The sequence below is a fragment of the Magallana gigas genome, chromosome 9 (genome assembly GCF_963853765.1).
Source record: "Magallana gigas chromosome 9, xbMagGiga1.1, whole genome shotgun sequence".
Taxonomy (NCBI): domain Eukaryota; kingdom Metazoa; phylum Mollusca; class Bivalvia; order Ostreida; family Ostreidae; genus Magallana; species Magallana gigas.
Window position 1 is genome coordinate 22,135,587 of NC_088861.1, and position 26,607 is coordinate 22,162,193.

General features: G+C 33.2%; 3 protein-coding genes and 1 long non-coding RNA gene across 4 annotated transcripts; 2 read left to right on the forward strand and 2 right to left on the reverse strand.

The window, feature by feature from the left end:
- Positions 1-816: 816 nt before the first annotated feature.
- LOC117690861 (uncharacterized) lies at positions 817-2,999 on the forward strand. Its single transcript, XR_010709627.1, has 2 exons — positions 817-937; positions 1,617-2,999. It is a non-coding gene; the product is annotated as an uncharacterized lncRNA (long non-coding RNA).
- Positions 3,000-4,587: 1,588 nt separating this feature from the next.
- LOC105347083 (small nuclear ribonucleoprotein E) lies at positions 4,588-9,610 on the reverse strand. Its single transcript, XM_011455981.4, has 5 exons — positions 9,463-9,610; positions 7,630-7,656; positions 7,387-7,449; positions 7,168-7,246; positions 4,588-5,032 (listed from the first exon to the last, which is right to left on the reverse strand). Exons 1-5 carry the CDS (start codon positions 9,511-9,513, stop codon positions 4,980-4,982), a joined length of 273 nt encoding a protein of 90 aa, XP_011454283.1. The 5' UTR covers positions 9,514-9,610; the 3' UTR covers positions 4,588-4,979.
- A 1,158-nt stretch (positions 9,611-10,768) lies between these two features.
- LOC105347084 (histone deacetylase complex subunit SAP18) lies at positions 10,769-16,806 on the reverse strand. The gene is made up of 3 exons (XM_011455982.4): positions 16,666-16,806; positions 11,724-11,830; positions 10,769-11,400 (listed from the first exon to the last, which is right to left on the reverse strand). The coding sequence occupies exons 1-3, from the start codon at positions 16,795-16,797 to the stop codon at positions 11,118-11,120; spliced, it is 522 nt and encodes a 173-aa protein (XP_011454284.3). The 5' UTR covers positions 16,798-16,806; the 3' UTR covers positions 10,769-11,117.
- LOC105347086 (uncharacterized) lies at positions 16,764-21,835 on the forward strand. The gene is made up of 7 exons (XM_011455983.4): positions 16,764-16,896; positions 17,035-17,189; positions 17,519-17,669; positions 17,870-18,109; positions 19,377-19,598; positions 20,073-20,144; positions 20,849-21,835. Exons 1-7 carry the CDS (start codon positions 16,764-16,766, stop codon positions 21,031-21,033), a joined length of 1,158 nt encoding a protein of 385 aa, XP_011454285.4. The 3' UTR covers positions 21,034-21,835.
- Positions 21,836-26,607: the final 4,772 nt, after the last annotated feature.

Here is a 26,607-nt window from a genome sequence, read left to right on the forward strand (position 1 = left end):
CCAACTCGTATACAGGTCAACTCGTATACAAAATTTCCGCATAAAAAAAACGAAAGTCAACTCGTATACAAAAAAAATCCCGTTACAAAATCGAAAGTCAACTCGTATACAAAAAATTCCCGTATATTTGACCAAAAGTCAACTCGTATACAAACAATCACCATAATTTGAAAGTCAACTAGTATACAAAAAGTTAGAAACAAAACGTAAAAGTAACTTAAAAACACTTGGTTTCTTGTAATAAAATTTCTTTAAATATTGCTTCCGTAATTCAGCGTAAAAATGACATATAAGAATAAAATGGATGTTATCAACTATTACAAAGATTGCAGATCCGTAAATGATTAATTATTTTTCTTTGTGCATTATGATTAAACTCGGTAACGTTGTGAAATTATAACAAAAAAATTAACGATAATTAATTGTGTCAATCCAATCATTATTATTTGGTAACTATTCAAGTTCTACACATTAAAACAATAATTGTTAAAACAACAAGCGCGGTGTTTCTTGCTTCTCCAAACGGATGACTTCTTAAAGGCTAATTAAGATACTTCTCATTATTTTGTTTGAAAAAAATAAATCCAACTTTCAGCTTTTATATGTCATTTCCCAAACTTCTTTCAACATGGTACGACACGTGAGCCTGCGTGTTTCCTGTCGATTTAGTATACGGGAATTTTTTGTATACGAGTTGACTTTCGGTTTAGCATACCTATTGTATATGCTGAATTTTTTGTATACAAGTTGACTTTTAGTTTTTTATGCGGAAAATTTTGTATACGAGTTGACCTGTATACGAGTTGGTCTGTGTACGACTTGACTGTAAATCTGATTACCTAACACGCCGCGCCGAAGATTGACTGACTGGACTTCTGAAGCCAGTGAAGGGAAAAAAAAATCTCCAAAGACAAGGAAAAGCATCTCAAGTATGCAGGTCAGTATTTTATATCAATAAATTTTCATTTTGCTTAATTATCTAATTCATAAATTGTCATTCTTTAGGTACAACTGCGCATTAGCTTTAAACTGTTAACGCCTTTGTCTTCATTTTAACAGGTTGGGACCAATCTCAAAATGGAATATAATAGCCAGTTTAGGATATAATAGCCCAAATGGGGTATAAATTTAAAGTGCAAAAAATATTTTTTTTTATTTTAAAATGTAATTGTTTGATATAAATCCGCACTGTGAATCAAATGCAACAACTTTTGGTTAAGAAGTTTTTCTATGTCTATAGTTTGTAAGATTGATCCCCAAGAAATTTTAGATAAACTGAGGGATCAATCTCCGTAATAGTACTGGCGTGCGACCAGTTTTAGCCGAGAACTGGTCATTTCTCGCCAGTACATTGTGACGCCATTTTCGTCTATAATTTTATGTGTACAGCTACAGAAAAGTTGTTTTCCAAAAGTTGTTGCATTTCATCTATTCTAATGCGGATTTATTACAAAAAATTTCAAAATCAATTTTTTTTATTTTTTGCACTTTAAAATTATATCCCATTTGGGCTATTATATCCCATTTGGGAGATTGGTCCCAACCTGTTTAAACCAGCCATTGCATATATTACACTAAGATTTTCTTTCAAGAAATTTTTATTTTCTCTTGTCTAGGCTAGAATGCTTGGAATCCTCAGGAGGATTTTGGGATTTCGATTGATGTTGCTGTTGATTTTGATTACGGTCATACCATCAGTTCAGTGTCCAACACAGTCCAGTTCTCCGTTTGATCTGTCTCCTTCACAGTTCAGTTCTGGACAATTTAAATTTGTAACCTATGTCCCCATTAATGAAGAAGAGTACAGGGAAATGACAAAAAACATAAAATGTGAAGATTCGGATCACTTTCCCACTTTTGCACTTCATTATGAGAAGAAAAAAACAATTTTGGGATGTTTTCCAAAAATTAATGTGACTGGGAATAAATGCTTGGAATTCAACATTAAACAATTAAATAAAACATTAAATAAAACATTTCTTCAACAAAAATTAAATGCTCCATGTGGAAACTTTCAAATTAAGCCATGTAATTTCAAATACAGTTCCTTGGAAAGTTACAAAATTTGGGAGTGTTTTCTCATTTATGGTGGAATACGCATACCTTCCTTATTGGAGCAGCAAAAGAAAATTGATTTTTTGGAGGAAAGATATCAAAATATGACCCAAGCAAGAGAACAAGAAAATGAGGAGAGTCGGAAAAATATAACAAACCTAATGGAACAAAGAGAAAAATTGAACCAAAAAATAAATGAAAAAAACAGTGAAATTGAAAATCTCCAAAAAAAAATTCTTATACTGACGATTTGTTGTGGAATTTTTGGAGGATTTTTATTTATTTGTACATGTATCATTGTTATACTTACCATAAAGTTGTTAAATACATGCAGAAAGAGAAATGAGACTAAAAAGGGAGGTAAATCTTACACTGATAGCAACAATACACATGATACAGCTAAAGAAAGTGATCCCCTTTCTGATGATATTGATACTGAAGGTCACAGAGAAGAAAACGTTGCAACTGAACAAATTTCATTAACCACCATGAATGACGTAACTCCAGAGAGTCCAGACAATGATGTTTCTAATCAGGATCCCAATGGTGCTGCGCTATGTGATTCTAGTTTTTCTACACAGCTGAATAACACTGCTACAGAAAGGCTAGACAGAAATCGTAACAATCAACTTCATCCTATGGATACCTTTCATGTTGAAATAGAAAATGAATCGTAAGCTATCCAAATGCAAGAAAATAACTGCAACAAACATGACTGTACACTGGTGCAAATAGGCCTATTTTTATGATTAATATATATAAAGTCATGTATCTCCTTATTTGATGAGGGAGATTGTTGGTTTTGTTAGCTACTTTTTTCTGAGACCTGTGGGAGGACCCTGTTAATGTTAAAGTGAGGTTTCAGAGTTAAGGGATTTTATTACACACTTGAGATTTAACTTGCCTGTTCCTATTTTTAATAATAAATGTATAAAAAGTTGTTATCAATCTTTGCTTGGTTTATTACGGGTATATCTGGTTCATTTATATTGAGAGTAAAGTCGTTTTCATACAGTATTTAGAAATTAATAGAGTTTTAAAAATAATTTTTAATGTAGATGTCAAATTCAGTTTCAAGACAAAAATTAAAAACACAACGCAATGTCCCGGTACTGATAAAAACCTATACAGCACTGAATTGCTAACCTGAACCAAAGGCAATTGTTAAGGCCCAAATTCTTGGGGCCCCATCAGGGGCTCAAACTTTGATTTTGGTTTCTATGTATATATTATAGGAAGCAAAGGTATTCAAAGATTTCAAAGCTCACCTAATGAGGCATCACTTTTATAAGGCAATACCTTTATGAGTCCACCTTTATCATATTGTATGAAAATCATATTTAATGATCTTCGATATTGTAGTGTGTTTTGACACAACATCATAAAATTTTATGATGATATTTTATGTAAATTTCATTCAAAATACAATATTGCATCCCAAGATACTATACAATATTGTGGCGTATGATATATCATTTGATACAAAATATTAGTTATATATCATAAAACAATATGATATTGTATCATATGACATAATATTGTATCAAGATCAATCTAATTAAAATTAGACTTGTAATTCTGAATTATTCTGAAGTAATTCTGAATTCGGAATTACAAGTCAAATTTTAATTAGATTGGTGCTGGCCTAGAATAAATCGTAGTATCTTAAAATCAAAGGACACCTGCTCCAAAAACTTTTATCTGCTCCTAAACCTTAGGCTCAGATTCAGCTTTCAAGCCTGTCAGATGCATCAGTATCAAAAGATGCACCAGCCATGCAAATTCAGTGAAATTAGAACAGTAGTAACTTAGAAATGGTTATCAAAGTGCACTTGCTCCAAAAACCTTAACCTCCTCCGGCATCTGAAATTATGGCCCAGATTCAGCATCCAAGTCTATCATGTTCATAAGTAGGTCCAGATGCATCATCCCTGCAAGTTCGGAGAGGATAGGTCAAGTAATTACTTAGATACAGGATCTGTACTGAAAACTTCATCCAGGTCTATATGTTGACGCGGGCACCAGGGATACAGCATAAGCTCAACCCCCCCCCCCCCCCCCCCACACTTCGTCTCTGTGAGCTTAAATTTGTTTTAAGATCTTAACTTAAGACTTCAACGCTCAATATTTGATATGACTATGAAATCATCCTGTTCCAAAGAGGGCACAATGTTAAGCACAAGAATATCTGGAGAAAATATAAAAATCTTTCAATATATACAGGATCTAATCTGATCTTTTTTACTACATTGTCCATCAGATATGACTCCATACAGCATATTATGATATGGGCATTTGTTGCTCAGGTGAGCGATGGGTTAGAGATTTCATTGAAACTTGCTGTGTAGCTTTTTAAGAAACTTCAGATCAAGTCTGAGTTTTGTTAAGATTGATCAAATCATTCCAAAATTTATGGTAGGGTTGCCTGGTTTTCAGGTGACTGTTAGACCCTTAGACCTCTTGTATTTTGTACAGAAATTATTTGTATAATTTTTCTAGATTTTTTTGCATAAAAAAATGATAAAAAAAAAATATTTGTAAAGGTTTATGTCTCATGTGAAAATATCTACATGTATTACAACATCATCATGATAATGAAAAATGGAAAACATTAGAACGTTCAGTCATTAGGTGGAAATCCTCTCTAAACCTGTAAAATTAATTTTCAATTTAAGCTATTTATCTGATAAACATGATGTCTTTTATTTCTTAAATTTTTTAAAACTACATGTAAATTCATGACATGTATTTTCTATACAAGGATTCAATAAATCCAACAATGTTACAATAATAAAAACAAAAAAAATATCAAGAACACAATAGTTTCAGAATGCATGATGAATTGATTCCTTGCTTCATGGAAATAAAAGTAACGAGTCTGATTGCTGCCCACAGCATTCTATCACAGTTCACAACTGTCACTGTCACTGCACTTGTTGAATCAATGTTATGTTGTCTCCCTTTAGAAGAATTCGACCTGCAATACATGTCATTTATAGTTTACATTTCAATGTTGAATATAAGGAGGTATCGCGCACTTGATAACAAACATCAGATATTTTCAATATTATAAAATATTTAGTTACAATATATTCAAAGAAAGGCAAATAACACAATTACCATGCTGAAAAAGTCTTAATTATCTTACACGACATCATTAAAATATTCAGTTTTTGTTAGGGATATATAGGATTCTGAAAAATAGTATACGATAAAAAAAAAATCATATTTGACTATTTGAACTACTCTTAACCATAGAAATCTGATTAAAATTATATTCTACAGGTATTGTAGTACATGTTTACATTGAATGGGTTTGGTTTGACATGGTCTTCGTACGGCAAATTGGACAAATATTTGAATTTGTGTCTTTTCTAAAACAATCATGTATATAGCCATATTTATTGAAAAAACATCTCGTGAAGTGTTAGATGCATGGCGTAGTGGTGACGCGGAGGTTATTTTTGATTTTGTGGTCGCTGGATCAATTCCACCAAATAGTAAATATTTTTTTCACTTAATTGAATAATGAAAAGAAAAGAGAGGTTAAGTTATATGTATCTTATCTTCTGAGTTTTTTTTTTTCAAATTATCTGTCTTGTTTAATTGAATCTGAATATGAGGAGTGAGCACGCCTAAGATAAACAGATCTCTTCAATAACACTATACATTGTACATGTACTATATTTACACTTAGATTCATTGCATTTTGCTTGAACTTATCTAGGTTCAGAATATCAATAAACATTATACACAGAGTTTCCCGAATCTATGACAAATCAGTTGTTACAGACACCATTATAAAATCAGTATCTAGGTTTCAAAATCATTTTGCAACAGCTAGGTTCCTGAAGCAATTTTAAGTAACAGGTACTTTCCGTCCAAACATAGGCGTAGGCGAAATAATGGGAAAAGGCGCTATACTTTTTAAACATTGAGTAAAATCAAAATACGCCCTAATTCCTATTCATTATTTTGCATTATTCTGCAAATCATGATGAAATGATGCAAAGAGTTTGAAGTTAACTACACATTTCTCAAGCATAGCCACAATATGTCAATTTTTACTTCATCTCGGATTGCTACTACTACTTAGCCCCATCCCCCCCCCCCCCCTTTTGCAAACTTATACTTAAGCATAACCAAAACTTTTGCTTGTCAAGATTTTGATAAGTCTAGACCCCCCCTTTTAAATCTGCTTTGGACGCCACTGTATACCCTAAGTTATAAGGTCCACATGCATTTATTACTGCAATATACCGTACATTATGGGCAGTATGCATTGAATAGATATGAATGATTAGATAACCCTTGCAAAAAAAAATGAATCGAAACTGTTGTAGACTGACCAACAGACAGCAGCAAAGCAATATGCCCTCCCTTCTTCCAAGGGGAGGGGGGGAGGGGGTGGGCTTAATTATTTCTTTATGGAAACACACACAAAAAAAAAAACCCAAAGCAAATGCACCATTGGTGTGTTTAGAAAAGGGTAGCTGCAGATCTGTAGCTCTTTGGTTGAAAAAATTCGGATAGACAAACCAGAGAGCTACTAGGTAAACATGGCTGTCATAAGGCGAGTTTTTTAAAACGATGACATTCCAAGGCGAAGGATGGCCGTTGTGAACCATTGAAAGGAAAACAAAGTTAGCAGAGTTAGGGTAAACTATATGTTTAATTAATAAATCCAATTTTTTAGGCAGTTGAATGCTTTTAAAGTCGGATATAATTACCGAAGCGAGCGACACAAAAACGGCGGCGTATTAAATCGGAGGTTTTTACAACGCTTGGAACTGTAACTCTGGTTTGTCAATCCGAAGATAGATCTTCTTATGCTGATTGATTCTAACAATATGCATAACCCATTTTTGTAAATTTGGCACTTAATTCTCAGGCAGAGAAATATGGCTTAATCAGACTGGAAAAACTACTGCAATGTCTTATTAATATTATCTATATACTAAGCAAAACCACTGTTTTAAAGCGATCATAAAATATAATATAAAATCAGAGCAAACAGCTTTATATGAATTAAAAATCAGTTTACCTTTGAATTCTAAATATTCAGCAATCAAGGGATGACATATAAAGGCAATAAACCATGCAAACCCTTACCTAATGTCTTCCTGTTTTTTGTTTTCATGTGAACCTCTTCTGCCTCATCCAAAACTAGATTCATGTATTCATCAAAACCCTGTGAAATATAGACAGGGATGACAATGATAACATTTTACTGTAATAATAATCCTTTAAGCACAATAAATAATCAAATACATGTTAGTTAACAAATCAAGTAATGGTTTAAAAAGCAACAACAAGAGCAATTCCACTGACCACTATACATCCCTCTATCCTCAGGTTTGTCTGCTCATATAACCAAACGGATATTCTAGATCTCTACAATAAAATACAAAACCAAAAATAAAATATCATAACAATTATATTTCATTGTCCTTGTAATTATGTTGATTAACGATATATAGAGAATTACACAGTTGATTATTCATGACAAGATCACTGAGAGTTAGAATGAGAGATTAGAAATATCACAACAAAACTTATCATTTCTGTACTTACGTTCTGCAAGTATCTGAAAATCAGATTCTATTTGAAGTTAAGGAATATGATAGAATAAAATTGGAGACCTACTAACTGCAGATTAGATAATATGAATCAAGCCTTCCCCTCTATTAAGGCCAAAAAAAAAAATATTTATGTTTCCTGTCACCTGACCAAAAAAATTAGGGTAGGTAGGTAGGAAAATCATTTTATTTTTAAAAAATATTTTATTTTTAAAAACTTCAAGAGTGTGTGTTATAATGAAAAAAAATTATGTTCACAGTGACAGTATGTTAATGATGATTCAAAATTTCCAAAGGTAGCCTATATGTATTATTATGCATGTAATGTATAGAAAACAACCTGCATCGAAAAAAAATCGATTTTTTTAAAATTAAAAATAAAAACTAATATTATTTGCAAAATTTAATCTACATGTGTATGAATGTATTTATCCCTTTCTGGATAAATATTTTTGTTTTGTTTAAGCTTAATGTCAATACCAAATCAGTGTCTGTACTTTCGTGTATTTGGGGTATTAGTCCAACCCTTTGACCCACTTACTATCGTACGTTATTATGTAGAGGATCTGTTTAATTTTCAAGATAATATAGACAGCAGTTTTATGATAATTTTAACATTTATTGCAGTTATTAACTAATAACAGGTTATTAACTAACTGTTATATCGGGATTCAAAGTAATAAACATCGTTTTTGTAATTTCCAATGCACAGTATGTTGTTGCATCACCCATATTTATAAACCCTGAAAATAAGATAGTTGCAAGTTATACTATAACCACAAGGTCAATTTATGCAGTAAAAATGTCTGTATATTAGTTTACTATCATTTTTTTGCCAGTGAGGTCAGTTTACACGATTGTGAATTTAGAAGACCGGGCACTTTCACTTCTCTTTTTGAGGAAATTCTGGCGAAGTTACCGATCACCATCATGATCATAAAAAAACTTTTAGGGTCGGAGGGTAAAAGATAGGGTCGGTCGGGCGACAGGAAACAGGAATAATTTTTTTTAGGCCTAAATTTGATTTCTTGACGATACCCATTTGGATGAATTTAAAGTGTGACAGACATAAACATTGGTATTTTTGCATCAGGTATTCCTTGATGACTTTTTTTTATCATCATGATCAGGCAGGGACATTATTTTTTTAAATAAGGAATAAAGCTGTTTTTGTTATTAAGGAGACTCGGCTAGAATGTTTTAAATATACGAGTTCCTTAAGCTTTTTTCCAAATAAAGGTAAATTAACCAGATAGTTTACCAAGCTCAAATTTTTGTCCCAGGATCATATGATCCCTGATATTTTATATAGGATTACCATTATGTAGGAAAGCTAGCCATGAGTTTTCGGTCCACTCCACTCCCCATAAACTCTTGTCAGATCTCATTACAAAAACTCGGTTTTATGATGAAGTGGAGTTGCTTAAATGCTCGTTAGCACTAAAACAAATGTGCTTTGAATTACACTGTGATGATTAAGATTCAGTATGTCTTTGAAACCAGGAAGAAATAGCTAGCAAATGGCTATAGTTATTAGTTACACTGAGAAGGGACAATTTATCAAGCAAAAACGTGCATGGTCTTGCATTTTGCTGAAGACACAAAAGCATTTCTCTTGAATTGAACTTGACAGATATAACGACTTAATGGGCGCAACTAATACTCTAGTTACACAGAAAGGCTGGAGGACCCATTACACATATTCTCATATATCAATGTATCCTATGATAACCAGCGTGGGTAACGATGCCTGCGACAAAGCTGCACACATTTGATGTAATATCATAACTGTCCGCAGAATATCATTATCCAGATTTCAAAAGGATACAATAGGCTGCACCATAACCTTCTGCACCTTCTGTCCACCTTTGTACGCCATCGTGAATAATCGTATAAATCACGTTGAAAGAACCGGTGAAAAATGGCGGACAAACAATGCATGCACTGTACTTTGATCCCGATCAGAAATGTTTTGAATATCATACCCGATTAAATAAAATGACTGATTTATTCCGATTAAGGTTTACTGCAATCTTAAGAAACAAAATCGTGAAGAAATAACCACCTCTCAAGTGAAGACATTATTTTAAAAGTTAAAATTTTAAAAATCTGCCCACACCTGGAACTTATTTTGGGTTTGGAACGTTTTGACCGGAACTAAAAACGTAAAATTGACATTTTTCTTATCATTATTAAAAAAAATATTACGTTAACGTTCTGAAATTACACTTTTATGACCAATGCAGGCTATGAATAGATATGAATTAAATTATCTGATCTGATTTTTAACTGATGACCTTCGTGGGAGAGTAATGGCCGCGGCATCTCTGGATTCAGGATCATGAAACATTTTTGTCAAAATTTCAATCATTCATTAAATTGTAATTACATCATTAAACAACGCTTAAACTGCATGTGTAACTATGAGAAGAATATGGAGCACAGACTATATACACTCTATAAAAGAAAATGCCTTGAAGTTCTAAAAAATGACAGTATTTGCAGGTTTTGATACGTATACGCCTGTTTGAGTCAACAAATTCCAAGTATTGAACATGCCTATAGGTTAAAAATCAATGATTTGTTTAATATATATTGTTTTAAATGATTTAAAGAAAAAACATCAGATTTATTGATACTTTAATTTTTCAGTAGCCTGTCCGACCGTGTATGGGCATTTTACACGCCTTATCCACCCATCTTCTTACCCTAAATATTCTGACCCTGGTGCCAAAATACAGTACATGTACTGAGCAACAATTATCAACACTAAGAGTAAAGACGTTTAGTGACAGCTTGGTCATGACTCCTTAATACATGTACCATCAACGATCAGGCAGAATATTCCTAGACAGTATTACTACGCGACATTAATTTCACCAGCATATTTCTTGCAGAATAAATTTTTCTTTACTCATAAAATTATATGAATCTCTCAATACAGTAACTTTCCAAGTTAAACGATTATCCTCCGGTAATGTAGATTGCCAAAAGGCACACTTTTTGTACTGCACTTCATAACATTGTACTTTCGAAGCTTACTGGATAATATTTGGATGATTAATTTGCAGTAAATTTATTTATTATTTTATATAATATTTGTGAATAACTTTCAAGTAAAACAAAAAACATGATGGAAAGAAAGAATTTTATTACATGTACTTTCATTCTACAGCCTACATAAAACATTCTTCAGTGCATTCCAGACGACATTTCATAATAATAGCTACCATAGATAACCAAACAGAAATAAACATGTTTCTTTTCTGAGCAACAGATAAAGATGAAATATTTTTCAATGATTTCATGTACTCAATGTTTACTTAGGACACGCTATATCTGGTTAAAAACAAATTTTGTCAGATTCCTTTACTTCTTTTCTTCAAATCTATGCTGACAGTTACACATAAAATGATGGGACAAAAAATAAACCCCCCTGTCTGAGACCAATGTTAGAGGATGAACATGACTTCAGCGACTGGATCAGTAAGGTGGTCGGTTTCTCCGTTGGTTAGGTCGCTCATTTCTGGGGGGTGTGATGGCAATGTCAAGGAAATCTCCAATGACAAATTTTTTGTTGGCGAGACTGACTCCATCGTCTTGTCCTTTGTGTCCCGCACATGTGGTGCCAATTTCTCTCAGTCTATACACGGGGGCCCTGGGATCCGGATACACGATTGCAAAGTCAAAAAACGTTCCTTTCCGCCGGGCTTCGGGGTTCACTTCCTTGACGAGACTCGTTAGTTCCTTCAGTGTTGCATCTAGCCTTCAGTCAAGAATAAGATCAGTAAAGAGTGTTTATGTGGAAATAACCAAAAAAAAATATATAACCCCCCCTCCAAAAAACTATTAGTAAATAAATATCTATGTACTGTACAGTACTTGACACAATAAATATCCACAGTGAAAATTCAAATTTGATATTTTATTTTGATATTTATCACCTTTATTATCTATAAACCATCAGGTTTAAGATACAGTAACTATTATCTACCATGTACCATGTATACACCAAACCTTATACTGGTGTCAGTTCTTCTGTCAGTATTAGAAAAATATTTCTTCAGTCAATGTTTTTATTGTAATTACCATGTGTAGATTTGGAGTTCGTTTGCTGGGGTTTGACCGCGGTGGTATTCACTCATAGCATTGTGCCGCCCAATGTTGTTGAAGACCCTCAGCAGCAAGGGGCAGGTCTGAAATAAAAACATATCATTAATCAAATATGTATTGCAAAAATTATGGAAGGGAATTACCGCCAAAATTCTATGTATCTTGCTTTTATTCTTATTATGCTTACTTCTTTATTCTTCATTACATTTACACTTGCATGTCACTTTATTGTTTTCATATTCATGCTTATTCAATTTCACTTTGATTCTCTTTGATCCTTCATTGTTTGCTTAATTCTATGTTGCAACATTCTCTTCTTATTCGTGTAAATTCTTTCTTCTATCTCTGTTACAAACGTGAATTCAAACACGCAAACCATAAAGCACTTTCAATAAAGACGAATACAAGTTGCATGAATTTAATGCTGCATTATGACGCCAGGCGGCAGTGTGTGCGCTACAATTGCTGCTCCCAAAGATTTATTAAAACGAAACGAACAAATGGCATAAATTTAATAAATTCGTGAAAACATCTCAAATTAAGGGCTTAGTATAGGAATATGAAATACATGTTAATATAATCAACCTTTAACAAGCCACGATATAAAAGATACGGATTTTTTTGGTGTACATGTAAAATGCCTCCGCGCGGTTCTACAAAAATCAGAGAGGGGGGGGGGGGGGGGGGGGGGGGGGGGGGGGGGGGTCTGAGAGATAATTTTGTATCAATTTTTTTATTGGTTGATTAAATAAGTTTGAATTTTCCATTGGGGGTGGATCTGATCTCATTCTAGATCCGCAATGCAATGATGTACCGTATATATATGCAGTAACAAATTATTTGCAGGAACGCTTAATTTTTAGAAGAGGAACATGTACTTGTCCACAGGACTTTATTTTCATTTGAGGTAAAGAGAGGTGGGGTGATGCACGGTTCTGTCCACAGGTACCCGTGGAACAGATGAAATAGAAATAAATTTAAACCAAATTTAAAGATGTTTTTGAAAAACAATAAAAGGACTGGGGGTACGAAATACTTAGAAGTAGCTTTTCTTGTACTCTAGTACGTGTTAAAATTATCACTTGCATGAATCACTATTAGCCTCTCGTTAGGCTACAGTACTGTGTACCCCTGATTAAATACGATGAATTAATATCCGCGTGAAATTCCGGGTTAAAAAACTTAAAACTGCAGGTTTTAAAATCTCACTTCTTTTTCTAAAAGTTTTGAACTTGTGATATGAAAACTAAGTTTGGTGCACGCGATTTTATATTCTTGCGATTCGGCACAGAACGGTGGAGTCGCAGAAGTAAACGCGGTAAAATTAACGAATCTAAATTATCAGTGAATTAATTACACAATGAGTAAACGAAAACAAACCAGGCAAAGAGATTAAAATACGGTATGTGATATGACTGTTTATATGTTTTGGTTTAAAATCTTAATCAAATACTATAAGTATGTAATAAACAACATTGATAATGTATGCTTCTTATTTACACAGATTTTTGAAGTGATAAAAATGTGTATGTATCATTCACAGCCATGCTTATTGTAGGTTTGTTTATTTTAATATAAATCATGTACATGTAACTAATGTCTATGTTTAGATTTGAAGGTGTTTAAGCTATGATACATTTAACTTAGAGACATGAACCTCATACACATGTCGTCTTGATTAAATGAATAGTTGAATTGACTGACTTCCATATCAAGCTTGCGATGATGATAATTATGATACGGGTGCTGATTATGAGAACTGTAAGATTATATCGTCTCATATAAAATAACTGACGCGCAGAATTTTGTTTTATTTTAGGATGGGGGTCCAGTCACCCCAACACCTTTGAAAATTCAAACTTTTTTAAAATTCACATAGTAAACCTACCGAAAATATAACTCGATCTACCCCCTCCCCCACCCCCTCCCCGGCAAACAAAATTATAAATTATCCCTTAGTACATTAACTTCCCCTCCATTTCTTGATCTGAACATATAAACATTGGAGCGAAATGTCATGGTGCGAAACATCCCACAATTAGCTACACTGTAGCTACGCTGGTTTTTTTTAACAGAAACAATATTTTATTATGTAAAAAATATTACATAATAGGATTGGACAGCAGGCAATCTGCCTATTTGAGCCCTCTCCTTTATCAGTCAATTTGACAAACATTGATGGTACAATGTAACAATAGAATATAGTAGAGAAAAATAAAGGAAAAAATAAGTGGAATCAAAATGCTTGGTACCGGGTATTATTTATGTACAAAATGAAAAATAGTTGTAGAAAGCTAGCAGTTCAGCTGTTTGAGTGACACTGTGAATAATGCATTAAAACTTAAATCTTTTGGTAGCTAATATATAATCATGTACAATCTTAAATATAGCAACATTTTCGTTATAAGGCAAACTACTGTCCCCATATAACAATAAGTCCAGAGAGATGGGGATATCTAAGTGTAAATTACTTATTGACTGTATAAAAACTTGCCTCTGTGCATCATAATGTGGACAGACAAAAAAATAATGATAAGCATTTTCAGATACATAACCACACATATCACAAATAGAATTTTCACACAAAAAATGATTGAATAGGTCAGCATTTAAATTGCTTGCATTATTTCTTATCTGACAATGTATAATATTTGCTTTTCTGTTTCCAAAGTCATAAAGTTTGTTTGGCTTTCTATAGAATATGTTTTTTATGGCTGTTTTGAATGAAGACTCAGTTGGTAAAATTCTAATGTGAAGAGGTAATTCATTCCATAATTTTATAGATGAAGGTAGAAAACTGTTCATAAAGGCAGTTGTTTTTATCTGGGGTATAACAAATTTAAAATCATCTTGGTGTCTTAGTGAGTAATTATTTGGGTTTTTTTTCGGGGAGCAGCAATTGTAACGCGCACACTGCCGCCTGGCGTCATAATGCAGCATTAAATTCATGCAACTTGTATTTGTCTTTATTCAAAGTGCTTTATGGTTTGCGTGTTTGAATTCACGTTTGTAACAGAGATAGAAGAAAGAATTTACACGAATAAGAGAATGTTGCAACATAGAACTAAGCAAACAATGAAGGATCAATGTGAAATTGGATAAGCATGAATATGAAAACAATAAAGTGACATGCAAGTGTAAATGTAATGAAGAATAAAGAAGTAAGCATAATATTAAGAATAAAAACAAGATACATAAAATTTTGGCGGTAATTCCCTTCCATAACAAATAGGCTAGGAATACATTTTTTAATTGTTTCAAATGCCAACTGGCAAGGACACTTCACACGCCTAAATGGCTTGTTTTACTTACACAGAACTCACAGTGGACACCTATGTAAATGAAGGGAAATAGTGTTGACTTTTGGTCAGTCTGATTAAATGTACTCTTCTTTTTACACTCGTCATGGTCTGACAGATATCAATCAGAGGTCATCTTCACAAGACCTCTTCTTGTGACCAATCAGAGAAGGGCTTTCGCTGCCTTAGAAAATCTTTTGCAACTTTTTACAAGGAGATAGAAAAATTAATCCACGCTTGTTTTCTATATTAACTTCAGTACATGTATTGAAGAGTTTCACCTGAGATTGGTTCACATATTTAGATAATTAGATAGTATGCAAATGTAGAGGCTGTGTGAAAATGACCTGTTCTTGATACCTCATAACCTGTCAGACCCAGACGAGTAGAAGGAGAAAGGGGGTGGCTTTAATCAGACTGACTTTTGGTGTATATATTTTCCTGCACCAAGACAAAGACATGTGGCGAAAGGTCTAGCACTGATGTCTAAGACTGGAAAATATTGCAACTGCGAAACAGAATAGGTGCAAACCATCCCGGATTCTCCCAAACGGGCTATTATATCCCATTTAGGCAATTGGTCCCAACCTGTTAACAGCTACCATAATTAAGTACCCCTTTAAAATTAAAAAGCTTTCTAAAGGAGTATCTTGACACAGATTGCCAAAAAATGATTCAGTTTTCTCTATTTTTGGTTTGTTGTTTCATACGACATATATATATAATTAAGAAAAAAAAACCCACCATAGAAAACACTTATCCTTGAGTGCCCATATTTCGACAGTCGTAATCTATAGGTCTTCTTTTCAGATAAAATGAGCAATAATTTTGAAAGCTAAGACATTTATCATGAATATCAATCATAGCTTGCTGTGTTAACATAAGTTGATTAACCTTTTAACATTTTGTTATTTCAATATACAAAGTATAAATTCATTAACAAAAATTACGGATGCCGCCATTACTGGGTCCTAAATTCGACGATTGCTCTACATTGTCGTTTTTCATTAATGAATCTTTGGTCCTTTCAGAGGATATATCATGGGGTTCGTTATAGTGTTTATATTTTTGTATAACGATGATCCAAATTCAGGGTAATGGTTGATTAAGAAAATTTGCTGATTTTTGTTAGGAAAAATTCATAAATTAATTTCTTACTTGTTTGAAGTGCATTTTCATAAATCATCGTATCATATGCATACGAAATTGCTATTGTTCCTGCGAAAACGAAGGAGATGTAAACAAAAGATGAACACCGTCGAAATTTGGAACCTTTTGATTTTAGGACCTTCTACCATAACTTTTCTAAATAGACATGTAATGTATCTAACCATTCCTCCATTAATTTTCACATTCGAACGTGCTCATGATATCTATCAAATCGCCATCAATACCAGGAAACGCTTTGTTTAATCATTGGAAAACCAACCTTACCAAATCATGAAATGGGCTGGCCAAGGTAAAATGGCCATGGGTGCAAGACCAAAATCACATAGACTAGCAAACTAGCCTATAGTAATAGATCTTTCCACATTGTGGTTCAAACTACAAATCGTCATTGCAAGGGATGTCCTTGAATTGAAAACATTTTAATATGCATGAAATATACTGCCAGCTACCTTTTCTCTGTCTACAGGCTTCTCTGGTTCACGCTGCTCTTCCACAACCATTGATTCAACGGTGGCCATGTTTGTTGTGCGCTTTATAAAGCGTTTTAATGACAAAGATGCGTTACATTTGTTACGAAACATCTAAGAAAGATCTAACAAATTCAGTGATTTCCGGAAATGATTTAATTATGGAGGAATTTGTTTTCGTTGCATTTGGAGCTATTATTTCCGTAGTATATGGTTTGTTATAGCTATTTATCATTTACTTTTAGAAGAACAAGTGTTATTAATCCGATTTTTGTACATTTCAACTTATATAAAAAAGTTTCTAAGTTATATTCCAATGTTTACAAGTTTGTTTACATTTGTTATCTTTAGGGGACATCATTTTACAGACAGATAAGTTTTGTTCCATCTGCAATGAGGAATACTGTAGAAATCCTGCATACTACCTAACTAAATACAACTTTCAGAATCCAAATGATAACTTAGGATACGAAAATGTTCGGTCACAGTCTTTAACTTTTTATCAGGTATGTCAGTATGTGAGTTTATATGACCAGAAATAGTCCCAACTTAACCATTAACGTTTCCCCTATTCCATTTGTATCCAGTAATATTGGTTACAAAGGTTACAATATCTATATGTGTTATTTTAACAGGTCAAGTACAATCTCTTGATTTATTTCAGAATAGCTTGATTTAGCTAGATGTTTTATTTAAGCTGTATAGAGTAATATCATCTGGAGTATTATCATGATATATATATATATATATATATATATATATATATATATATATATATATATATATATATATATATATATATATATGACAGTTTTATTTCTGTTCTTCTCTTTAGGACTCTAGGAATTGCATTGTATCCATCAAAGGGAAACCAGAGCATCAGATAGAGGCTACACTGGAAGTTCTGGACATAGATGCTTATCATGGACCTGTTGGGGCAAATGGAATTCCATCGTACTGCAAAGACTTCCTAAAACTTTTCAATGGTATATGGCTGCATGTTTGCTTGAAATTTTAAGTCCAACAGATTGATCCATGGATTTAATCATTAAGAAATGATAATTTAATTTCCAATTTTAAAAGATAGTTCAGTTAAATTGATACAACTTTTAGTAAATGAGACAATGTACATGTAGCATAAACAGTAGGGAATCTTAAAAACTTTGTACTTTTTCTCATGCTGTAGGTCCTCGAGTGGACAATGCGAGACTGATCCCGGGATTCCCTCCAGGGGGATTATGTGGGACTATTCGATCCTCAGCAGACTTTCCCAATGTACGGTCCTTCAAAACCACACAGAATGAGTTAACTGTGCAGTTTGTCACAGACAATAAAAAGGACAGTAAAATTGGATTTAACCTCCGTATCCGACAATATCCATACTCCAATCCTGGCAATCTGTATCCAGATGGCAGCAATCCAGGAGGTATGTAGCTGGGGCTTTCTATTGTTCTTAATATGATTATTTCTTTATTATTAAGGGAAAGAACTATAATAATATATAATTATATATGATGAGGGCCTAAAGTTTCCCCCTAAAATGAAGATAATATCTTTATTTTACCAATAAGATTACTTTGTACATTTGTTAATGTGAAGTATTTTATACATAATTTTCATTTTGATCCAAATGCCTTCAATTCTAAAGTATGACATCATAGACTTGAGTCTTACCTTTTCCCACCAATTTGCATTTTTTTTTTTACCTGAAACAGCATATTTTAAGGTAGTTTTTCTTTCAGAGAACAATGAGCACAGGCTTAAACAAACAAATATTTTTATTAAAGATTTATACATCCAAGACCAATACCTGACAGAAAGATTTTGCTTGTTCAAAGCTGTGCTTTATTTCCCCCCCCCCCCCCCAAAAAAAAAAAAGATGTTAAAAATTCACATATTTTACTGATTTTGATTGAATTCTTACGATAGCTTCTCTTTTGATGTCATATACTGCCAGCAAGTGAGATGAAATGAAATAAATAGATGAAAAGTATATTTCATACCAACTGTTGTACGGCATAACAAAACAGTATGATATACCTGAAGCACTTTAAAAACAAGTTGAATCATGGGGCCGAATTTTACTCTATCATATATATTCCTTTTTCAAACTTTTTAACACATGATATATATCTAATATTAGTATTTCTAAAAAGCAAAGTTATTTATCAAATGATGCAAGGAATAAATTTAAAAGCTTAAAGTTCACAATTTATACTCCCATAACTATAACCTAGATTGGAACACTTTACTCTCTTTAGTATCAACAAAACAGTTTATGTTAAAGTGAAAACCGATCCAGGTTTTGTGAGTAGACTTAGGTAGCTTTGAAATAAATCCATTCCTAATGATGTAAAACATTTATTACATTATGCAGTTACCCAGCCTGTAAGGGCAACACAGAGCAAAACATTTTTTTTCAACCATTCAAGAGCTATATTCATCCTTAATGAATAATTTGTGTCTTCCTGAATTAAAATGTCAAAGTTTTTAATTTGTATGAAATCTTTAAACAATATGCTTAATATGCTTAATCTTATAAACTGATGCAAGGAAAACAGTGAAAAAAGGAGGCATAGAAAAAAATTGCTTTTATAGCTCAGTTGTTTTGTTTCTTCTTATACAATGATAATCTTTTCCTAAAATAATATACAAAATGGAGCTTTACTCAGAAATGTTTTTTCTGTTTAAAGGTTGGAATGATGGCTCTTTCAACGAGTTCCAGAACAACTGGGACGAGCAGATAGTGATTCCCGGCGGCGTGGGGCCGGGCAGTGGCAACGATTACGACACGGAACAGAACGGTCTGACCTGTTACTCATGTGATTACTGCAACGTGGAGCCGTTCAAACCCGAGGACACGGGGGTGGGCACTAAATCTGGGTGTCATGTGTGTTCCAAGGAGTGGGATGATGGTATGTCAAGTATAATGATGTCAAAATATGTTTTTAAGGTTAATATTAGAAACTTAATCCCTTCCAAAAGAATATGTTTTCCTCCAAAGCTCCATTTATTTTATGATCAGCCAACCAGTTAACTTGGATGTAGATTTTGTTTGTTTGTCGATACATGCAACTCTGCTGGCACTTTTTTTTCGTCAGACAAACAAGAAATTAAATTGATGAGGCCTATTATATGCATTTGGATGCTAGTCATTCAATGTTCTGCTCAGATTTAGACGATTTATCAGGCATACATATTTTGAATCAAATGCATTCAGAGTAAAAGTTTATGGGTTTTTAATTTATATGATTGAATGGCAACTTACCCGGTATTTGAAATTTTTGTTATTTATGAAGTTTAATGTATAGTATGGCAACTTATTTGAATTTTTATTATTTATGAAGTTTAATGACTGTATAGTTTTTACAATTGATTTTTTTCTCTAGAGTACCAAGTTGCCCAAAGAAAGTGTTATTCACAGATACAGTATTACCAAGTCTTACAAACTCTTGGGACAGGTTTGTTAACAATTTAAATGTCAAAGATAAAAAAATGACAATAAACATGATTCCTCACAAATGCGTGGTATCTGCTGGTATCGTAAATACATTGTATGTCAAAAAGACTAAACCCTTATTGTTCATATCCTATGAGGGACATTTCTTATTGTGCATTATGAACACTTTCACTAGAGGTAACACTGAGCTTGGATTGTGATGTTATTAAGTTTATTTCCATGAAAAAAAGAAACACATATTTCATTGTATATCATTTCAAACATACTGATTAGATTTAAAATTTGAATTAAAACATGTTTCCCAACTACACCTAGACCTATACTTTTTACACACTATGTCACAAGATGGCAATTTAAATATTTGTTAAACTGTATGAATTAATTCGGTTGTATATCATCATAGCTTAGAGGTTAAAGTATCGGTCTTGTGAACCACAGATCATGAGTTTGAATCCTCCTGCCCCTTTTGTTCATGTTCACTGAATTTAATTTTTGAAAAAATAACTTTTCATTCAAAATTGCACATATTTTTGCCCTTTGGCATATATACTTCATATTCATGAAGCTATCTATCATAATCAATTAAATTTCTGCTGATTGGAGAAACTAAAGGTCTAGTGAGCCACCTTAACAATGCATTTTTGTTTGCCTAGTAATTTGGTCAAGTGTGTACATGTATTTCCAATCATGCCTTGTTTTGTACAGTTGCAGAGCCTGTTACGGACTACATCGGTTGTAAGAAGCATATCACCCTCTACCAGAGGGCGGTCAATTACTGCTTCTGTAAAAGCAACAAATGTAATGGTGGCAGCCCTGTGATACACAGCCCCCTGGTCATCACGTTCGGCCTGCTGCTGGTCAAAGTGCTAACAACTTACTACAGGCTATGAAAACTCTTTGGACACTGTTGTCTGGGCTGTGCCATTCCATTAAAACATATCATCATTTGTTTCATTCCTATATACATATCGTTTTCTATAAGTACATATCAACATGTGTGTAGTAGGTACCTACAGATTGTATGCTACTTGCTACATTCCTACTTTTTGTGAGGTTGTAAATTTGAGATAAATTTTGCATAGACCTTTATACATAAATACATGTATGTGAATTTTTATAATTATCTTTTAATGTACAATATTTCATATTTTGATTATACAAGATTGTTGTTTATGATGTTTTTCCATGTGTATTGTGTTATTGAACCCAATGTTTGATGTAGATTTTTATGTTTCATGGTTGTAGATTTTAAATGAGTATTTAAAAAAATATTTTATCATCATGACATGTCCATTATCAATTTGTATAACATATACAAACACTCACCATTAAACATGTTTAACATATGTGTAAATTTGAAAGATGAACCCAGATGTTGTTTGAAAAGATTTGGCAATGTATCAGTCAATGAATGCCCCTTCTTCCTATCCACTTAAAAATGAATTTAGAGGTTTATTGTAACCATCATGTCTGTCTATTTGCTAATTTGAGTTTTCCTAGAGCACATGTAAAAACTTATGCAGGGGCTTTCAAGTCAACGAAGTCACTAAAAAAAAACTATCGCTACCTGTTTATGTCATGAGCTGAGCATCTACATATGAAAAGTTACAACTCCTTTAAGAACTGCCTTCATGACCGATTTGGCATTAAACATCTGTAGAAGGAAGAGACCGTTTTGATAATGTGAAATTCTTCTCCTCCCACCAGGAGCTATAATGAACGATAACAATTGAATATGTGATAGTTTAAATATGCAATACTTTTTCATTCTTTATTTGCACAAGACATACATCTTATGGCATAGGTTATTACATATAATTAATAGCAATATTGAAATAATGGCATGGTACATGTACATGTAAAGTACATTGACAATGTATATAAAATAAAATTTTACTAACAGGCGAAAAAACCAGAGAATTTTTCTTAATTATCATGAATATTGAAAGCTAGATGGAGATATTTCCCCAAATTACACATACTTAATTTTTTTTCCTGAACTACTGGGCATTCGGCAAATAAAAAAAAGCTTCTGAAAATATTTATTTTATGGTCTCAAAGGCAGGATTTTTGTGCTATGATGAGGCTCCAGTAATCATATAATGAATGACTATAAATAACTTTAAAAATACTCTTGGCCTACTATAAGATGTTCATGTTCATGTTAAAGAGTTCTGGTGCATGTATAAGGAAGGAATGCTAATATTTATATATACGTGAAAATGTATCAATCATTGCAAAATTTTAGCTACTGCCTGACATTTAGAGGACAAACTACAGTCATTGGACAAAAGTATTCGTCGCTGGCGTCAAAATGCCTTTGATGTTGTAAATTCGTCGCGGCTATTTTTGTATCGTGCTATTTATAGAAAGCACGTCGGGTTCGGAATTTCTTCCCATAAATACGTCATAGTTTTTAGATTACGTCAGAGTTTACAATTTTTGTCGGCTGTCAAAATAATCCATAAACAAAGCTTGGGAAAATGCCCCCTCGTAAGTTAGAGGAAATTCCGGTGGCAGTAAGAATGAAAGTTATAGAAGCTTACAAGACGGAGAAGAATAAGGCAGAAATTGGGAGGTTGTTGGGAATACCTAGGACTACTATTGTTAGTATTATTAAAAAATTTGAAGTTCATGGAAGTGTGGAAAACAGGCATCGATCTGGGCGGAAGCCGAAGTTCTCCGTGCGCGATGAAGTCCAACTTTCAAGAATCATGAAAAGTAACAGGAGAGGGACACTGGATGACATAACGAGTGAAATAAATAATGCAAAGGATTCTACTTTCTGTTCAAAGACTGTCAGGAGAAAATTATTTAAAATGGGATATAATAGACGGGTGCAGAAAAAGAAGATGATCGTCAGAGTATGTAACAGGAAAAAACGCGTCTCGTGGTGCAGAGAAAGAAAAAACTGGACTGTTGATGATCACTGGAAGAACTGGATATTCAGTGATGAATGTCAGGTAGTAATAGGTGATAACAACCGTGTATATATCTGGCGAAAGACCGATGAAGTTGACAACCCCCATCTCGTGTGCGCGCCATCGAAGAGCAAACTGTCTGTTATGATATGGGGTTGTATTTGTTACGATGGTGTTGGAACATTGACCAGTGTAAATGGTAATATCAACTCCGAAAAATATATTGATATATTAGAAAACAATTTGTGGCCCGTTATTGTTCGACATTTTCCTCATGGAAATTATGTGTTTCAAGATGACAATGCCCCCGTTCATAGATCCCGATTACTCAGTGCATATATGGAAGAAAATAATATAAACACTACATCATGGCCAGCTCAGTCTCCCGATATCAATATCATTGAGAATATTTGGTTGAAACTTAAAAGACACCTGCAATCTACAAGAAACACCATCGAGTCTAAAGACTAGCTGATCGCGGAAGTGACGCGATTCTGGCAAAACCTATCGGTAGAATATGTTCGTCAGCTGTATGCCACAATTCCAACCCGTCTTCTAGAAGTTATTAAAATGAAGGGCAATCTCACAAAATATTAAGGTAAGACAACGAATATTAAAATCAGGAGAGTAGTTTTTATTGAGTAGTTAATGTAGACAAATCGCCGCCATTTTGACGTCACCGACGAATACTTTTGTCCAATGACTGTAGGTACAGTGCGAGAATGAACAAAGACTCCTCTACAAATTCGTGAAAATCATTACCCCATAGTCAGGAGTTCAGGTGTTAGCTGGGGCTCTGTTCGTGATATAATGAACTTTGATTATTGAAAGGCTTTCCTACCACTAAGTATCAGCGGTCTCCTTTCCTGCTGGGCATCGATATCTAGCGCACAAACTGAGAACGTTTTAAAAATAAGCCATGAACTCCTCTAACAATTTTTTTTTTATTATTTATTATTTTTGACCACTGTGCCTTTTTTCTTATGTTTAAAGGGGGTCATGTAATGGGTATATATATGCATTATAGAGTTACTTTAAGAATCAGTCAATCTGCTACACTGCTTGGCATCTTGTAGGAAAATAGGTGGATTATTTATTTGAGCAAAGGACTTTTACCTAAAGTGTGAAATGTTTGACCAAAATGATAAAGGGTTCTGATTTTAATCCTGAGATACCATATACACTGTATTGATTATGAAGAAAGATATATATAATTTATATTGTTTACTTTTAACTTATTTACAAAAGTTTGTTTATTCAAAAATTTGTTCCACTATACAACAAACAGTAACATCCGACCTGCTCTTTCCTCATTCTTTCCCCCCTCTTATTTACCACTACGCATAGATGTTTATTTTTGGTGCAAGACTGTATCTTAAAACTTACTGAACATGTCCGAGTTTCACATCTATCAACCAACTATCAACAAAATTATTATTTTTTTTTTTTAATTTGATTTTTAGTATACTTGAAGAGGATTTATTTTCCTTCGATTATTCATTATCAATAGGCTAGTATCATTTATTATTGACTGTATAAAATGTTATAAATAGGTCAAACTATATAATGTTTTTTTCATTTATGAAACACAATCGATTTCTAGATTTTCATTGATTATTAAAACTTTTAGTCGTACAAAGGCAAGTATGTGGAAATTCATTCATCCAAGTTGTTGCCTGTAGACGTTTCTTTTTTTACCTTCTCTACTGTTGTCACGTGTATTGAAATTTCTTTGATGTTATACTTATGTCTATGATTATGCAATAACTGTAACCCGCCAACTGGCGAGGTATTCATTTTATACTATCATAACTTCGGCACTCCTTCCTCAAGTCATTTAATGAAATGAAAAACTCGAAGTTTTAATAAAATTTGATCAATTATTTCTTAATTCTTTGTAACAATCTCTAATTATTCTGTTAATACTCATAGAGCAGCATGTTCACATTCATGACTTGGATTTAAAAAGTCAAGTCTAAGTTGTTTGAGATTATGGCTTGAGAAAAATAAAAAAAAACGTGCTATATACAGTTAATTAATTATAGCGGCACATAGAGAAGCAAACATTGGAGGAAACATATTTCAGTCGGTCATGAATTTTTTCTGCAAAGAAATAATTCTTATTTTGAATTCAATTTTATTCACTCAAACCATGAAATGGTACATGAGGTCAATGAGTATATACAGTTCAAAGGTCAGAGGTACATTTTAAATGAATAGATAGGTAGTAAATAAAAAAAAAAATGAGCATTAATATAAAATATATACAATAAAAGTAGGAAGTAGTAGAATTATGGAGGACAGACTATTATACCAGATTGTATATTTTGATAATAAATAACATATTTTTTATCAGATTTGTAACATTAGTACAAGTCACAAGTTCACAAAACTAAATAGTATTCGGCGCTGAAAACTAATTATCATCAAGATATTTATGTCCAAATGTCACTAACTCTTAGTCAATATAAACCGCTATTTGTGAAAGAATATGTCGCTTGATAGTCCTCGGGAAAACATAACACTTATAAGGTTAGTTACTGACTTTCCGTAGTGAGTCAGTAACTAACCTAATAAGTGTTTTGTTTTCCCGAGGACTATCAAGCGACATATTCTTTCACAAATAGCGGTGATCTACGCAAAGCCATGTACACGATGCCTTACATCTCGTCCAATTAAACTCTTCAAAATTATCAATACCACCTTTCAAATATTCTTTAAAAATCTTCGCTTCACCCATATTACTTACAATTACCTCAATTTTAAACCTCTGCAGAGATTTGAGCAAATTTAGGCCATTTTGTTCTGTTCCAGACACAACAATGTGACGTCAATATTCAAAGGGCAACTACTCTAATTTAAAAAATAATTCCAAAGGGCAACTACTCTAAATATTTTAAGGACTTACTGAACACAATTTCTGTGTTAAATAATATGATATATCGAGATGAGTAGGTGAGGCGGCTGTCAATGACGGCCATATTGCCTAATATAATCCTCAAAGAACCTACATAGAGATATATGAGGCAATCACGTGCCATGTTTAATCCAATGAAAGTGTGACATTTCAGTCTGAGGGAAAACAAGATAGATTTGACCACGCTCCGACCGAAACAATCACCTCATACTACATGAATGTATTACTAAGTGGCGCATCAATATGCTATAAGACACGCCCATATTGTGTCGCTCATCTTTTATTAAATTATTGGGCTAAAGGCTTCAAAATTGATTCGTAATGTTATCATAACAAAGACAGTTGAAAATGTAAATATTGTCGATTAGTACTCTACAGTGCACATAACCAATTTCTTCATAAATGGAAGGTTTCTTTAAGTATCTAGGAGTCGGGCCTCAGTCTGTGTTCTCATTGTATGGCGAAATATTGTGTTGAAGGCGGTTAAAATATCCCAAACAGAAAAAATAGCCTACGGGATCGTATCAATGGCTTGTGTGTAAATCATGGTTTTGAGATGATTTCGGTATAGGAAAATTTCACATGCAAATGAGTTAATGGATCATGATTCTCGGGTGATCTGTTAA

Excerpts from the sequence above, each read along its gene's own strand:
- LOC105347083 (XM_011455981.4), bottom strand. The coding sequence starts at position 9,513 with ATGGCGTACAAAGGTGGACAGAAGGTGCAGAAGGTTATGGTGCAGCCT. Across the intron at positions 7,657-9,462 it reads AGGTTATGGTGCAGCCTATT|AATCTGATTTTCAGATACTT; the intron begins GTATCCTTTTGA and ends AACTTCAAATAG. Across the intron at positions 7,450-7,629 it reads TTTTCAGATACTTGCAGAAC|AGATCTAGAATATCCGTTTG; the intron begins GTAAGTACAGAA and ends ATTTTATTGTAG.
- LOC105347086 (XM_011455983.4), top strand. The coding sequence starts at position 16,764 with ATGACAAAGATGCGTTACATTTGTTACGAAACATCTAAGAAAGATCTA. Across the intron at positions 19,599-20,072 it reads TTCCAAGGAGTGGGATGATG|AGTACCAAGTTGCCCAAAGA; the intron begins GTATGTCAAGTA and ends TTTTTTCTCTAG. Across the intron at positions 20,145-20,848 it reads CTTACAAACTCTTGGGACAG|TTGCAGAGCCTGTTACGGAC; the intron begins GTTTGTTAACAA and ends TGTTTTGTACAG.
- LOC105347084 (XM_011455982.4), bottom strand. The coding sequence starts at position 16,797 with ATGTTTCGTAACAAATGTAACGCATCTTTGTCATTAAAACGCTTTATA. Across the intron at positions 11,831-16,665 it reads AGCCTGTAGACAGAGAAAAG|ACCTGCCCCTTGCTGCTGAG; the intron begins GTAGCTGGCAGT and ends TTTTTATTTCAG. Across the intron at positions 11,401-11,723 it reads GAACTCCAAATCTACACATG|GCTAGATGCAACACTGAAGG; the intron begins GTAATTACAATA and ends TCTTGACTGAAG.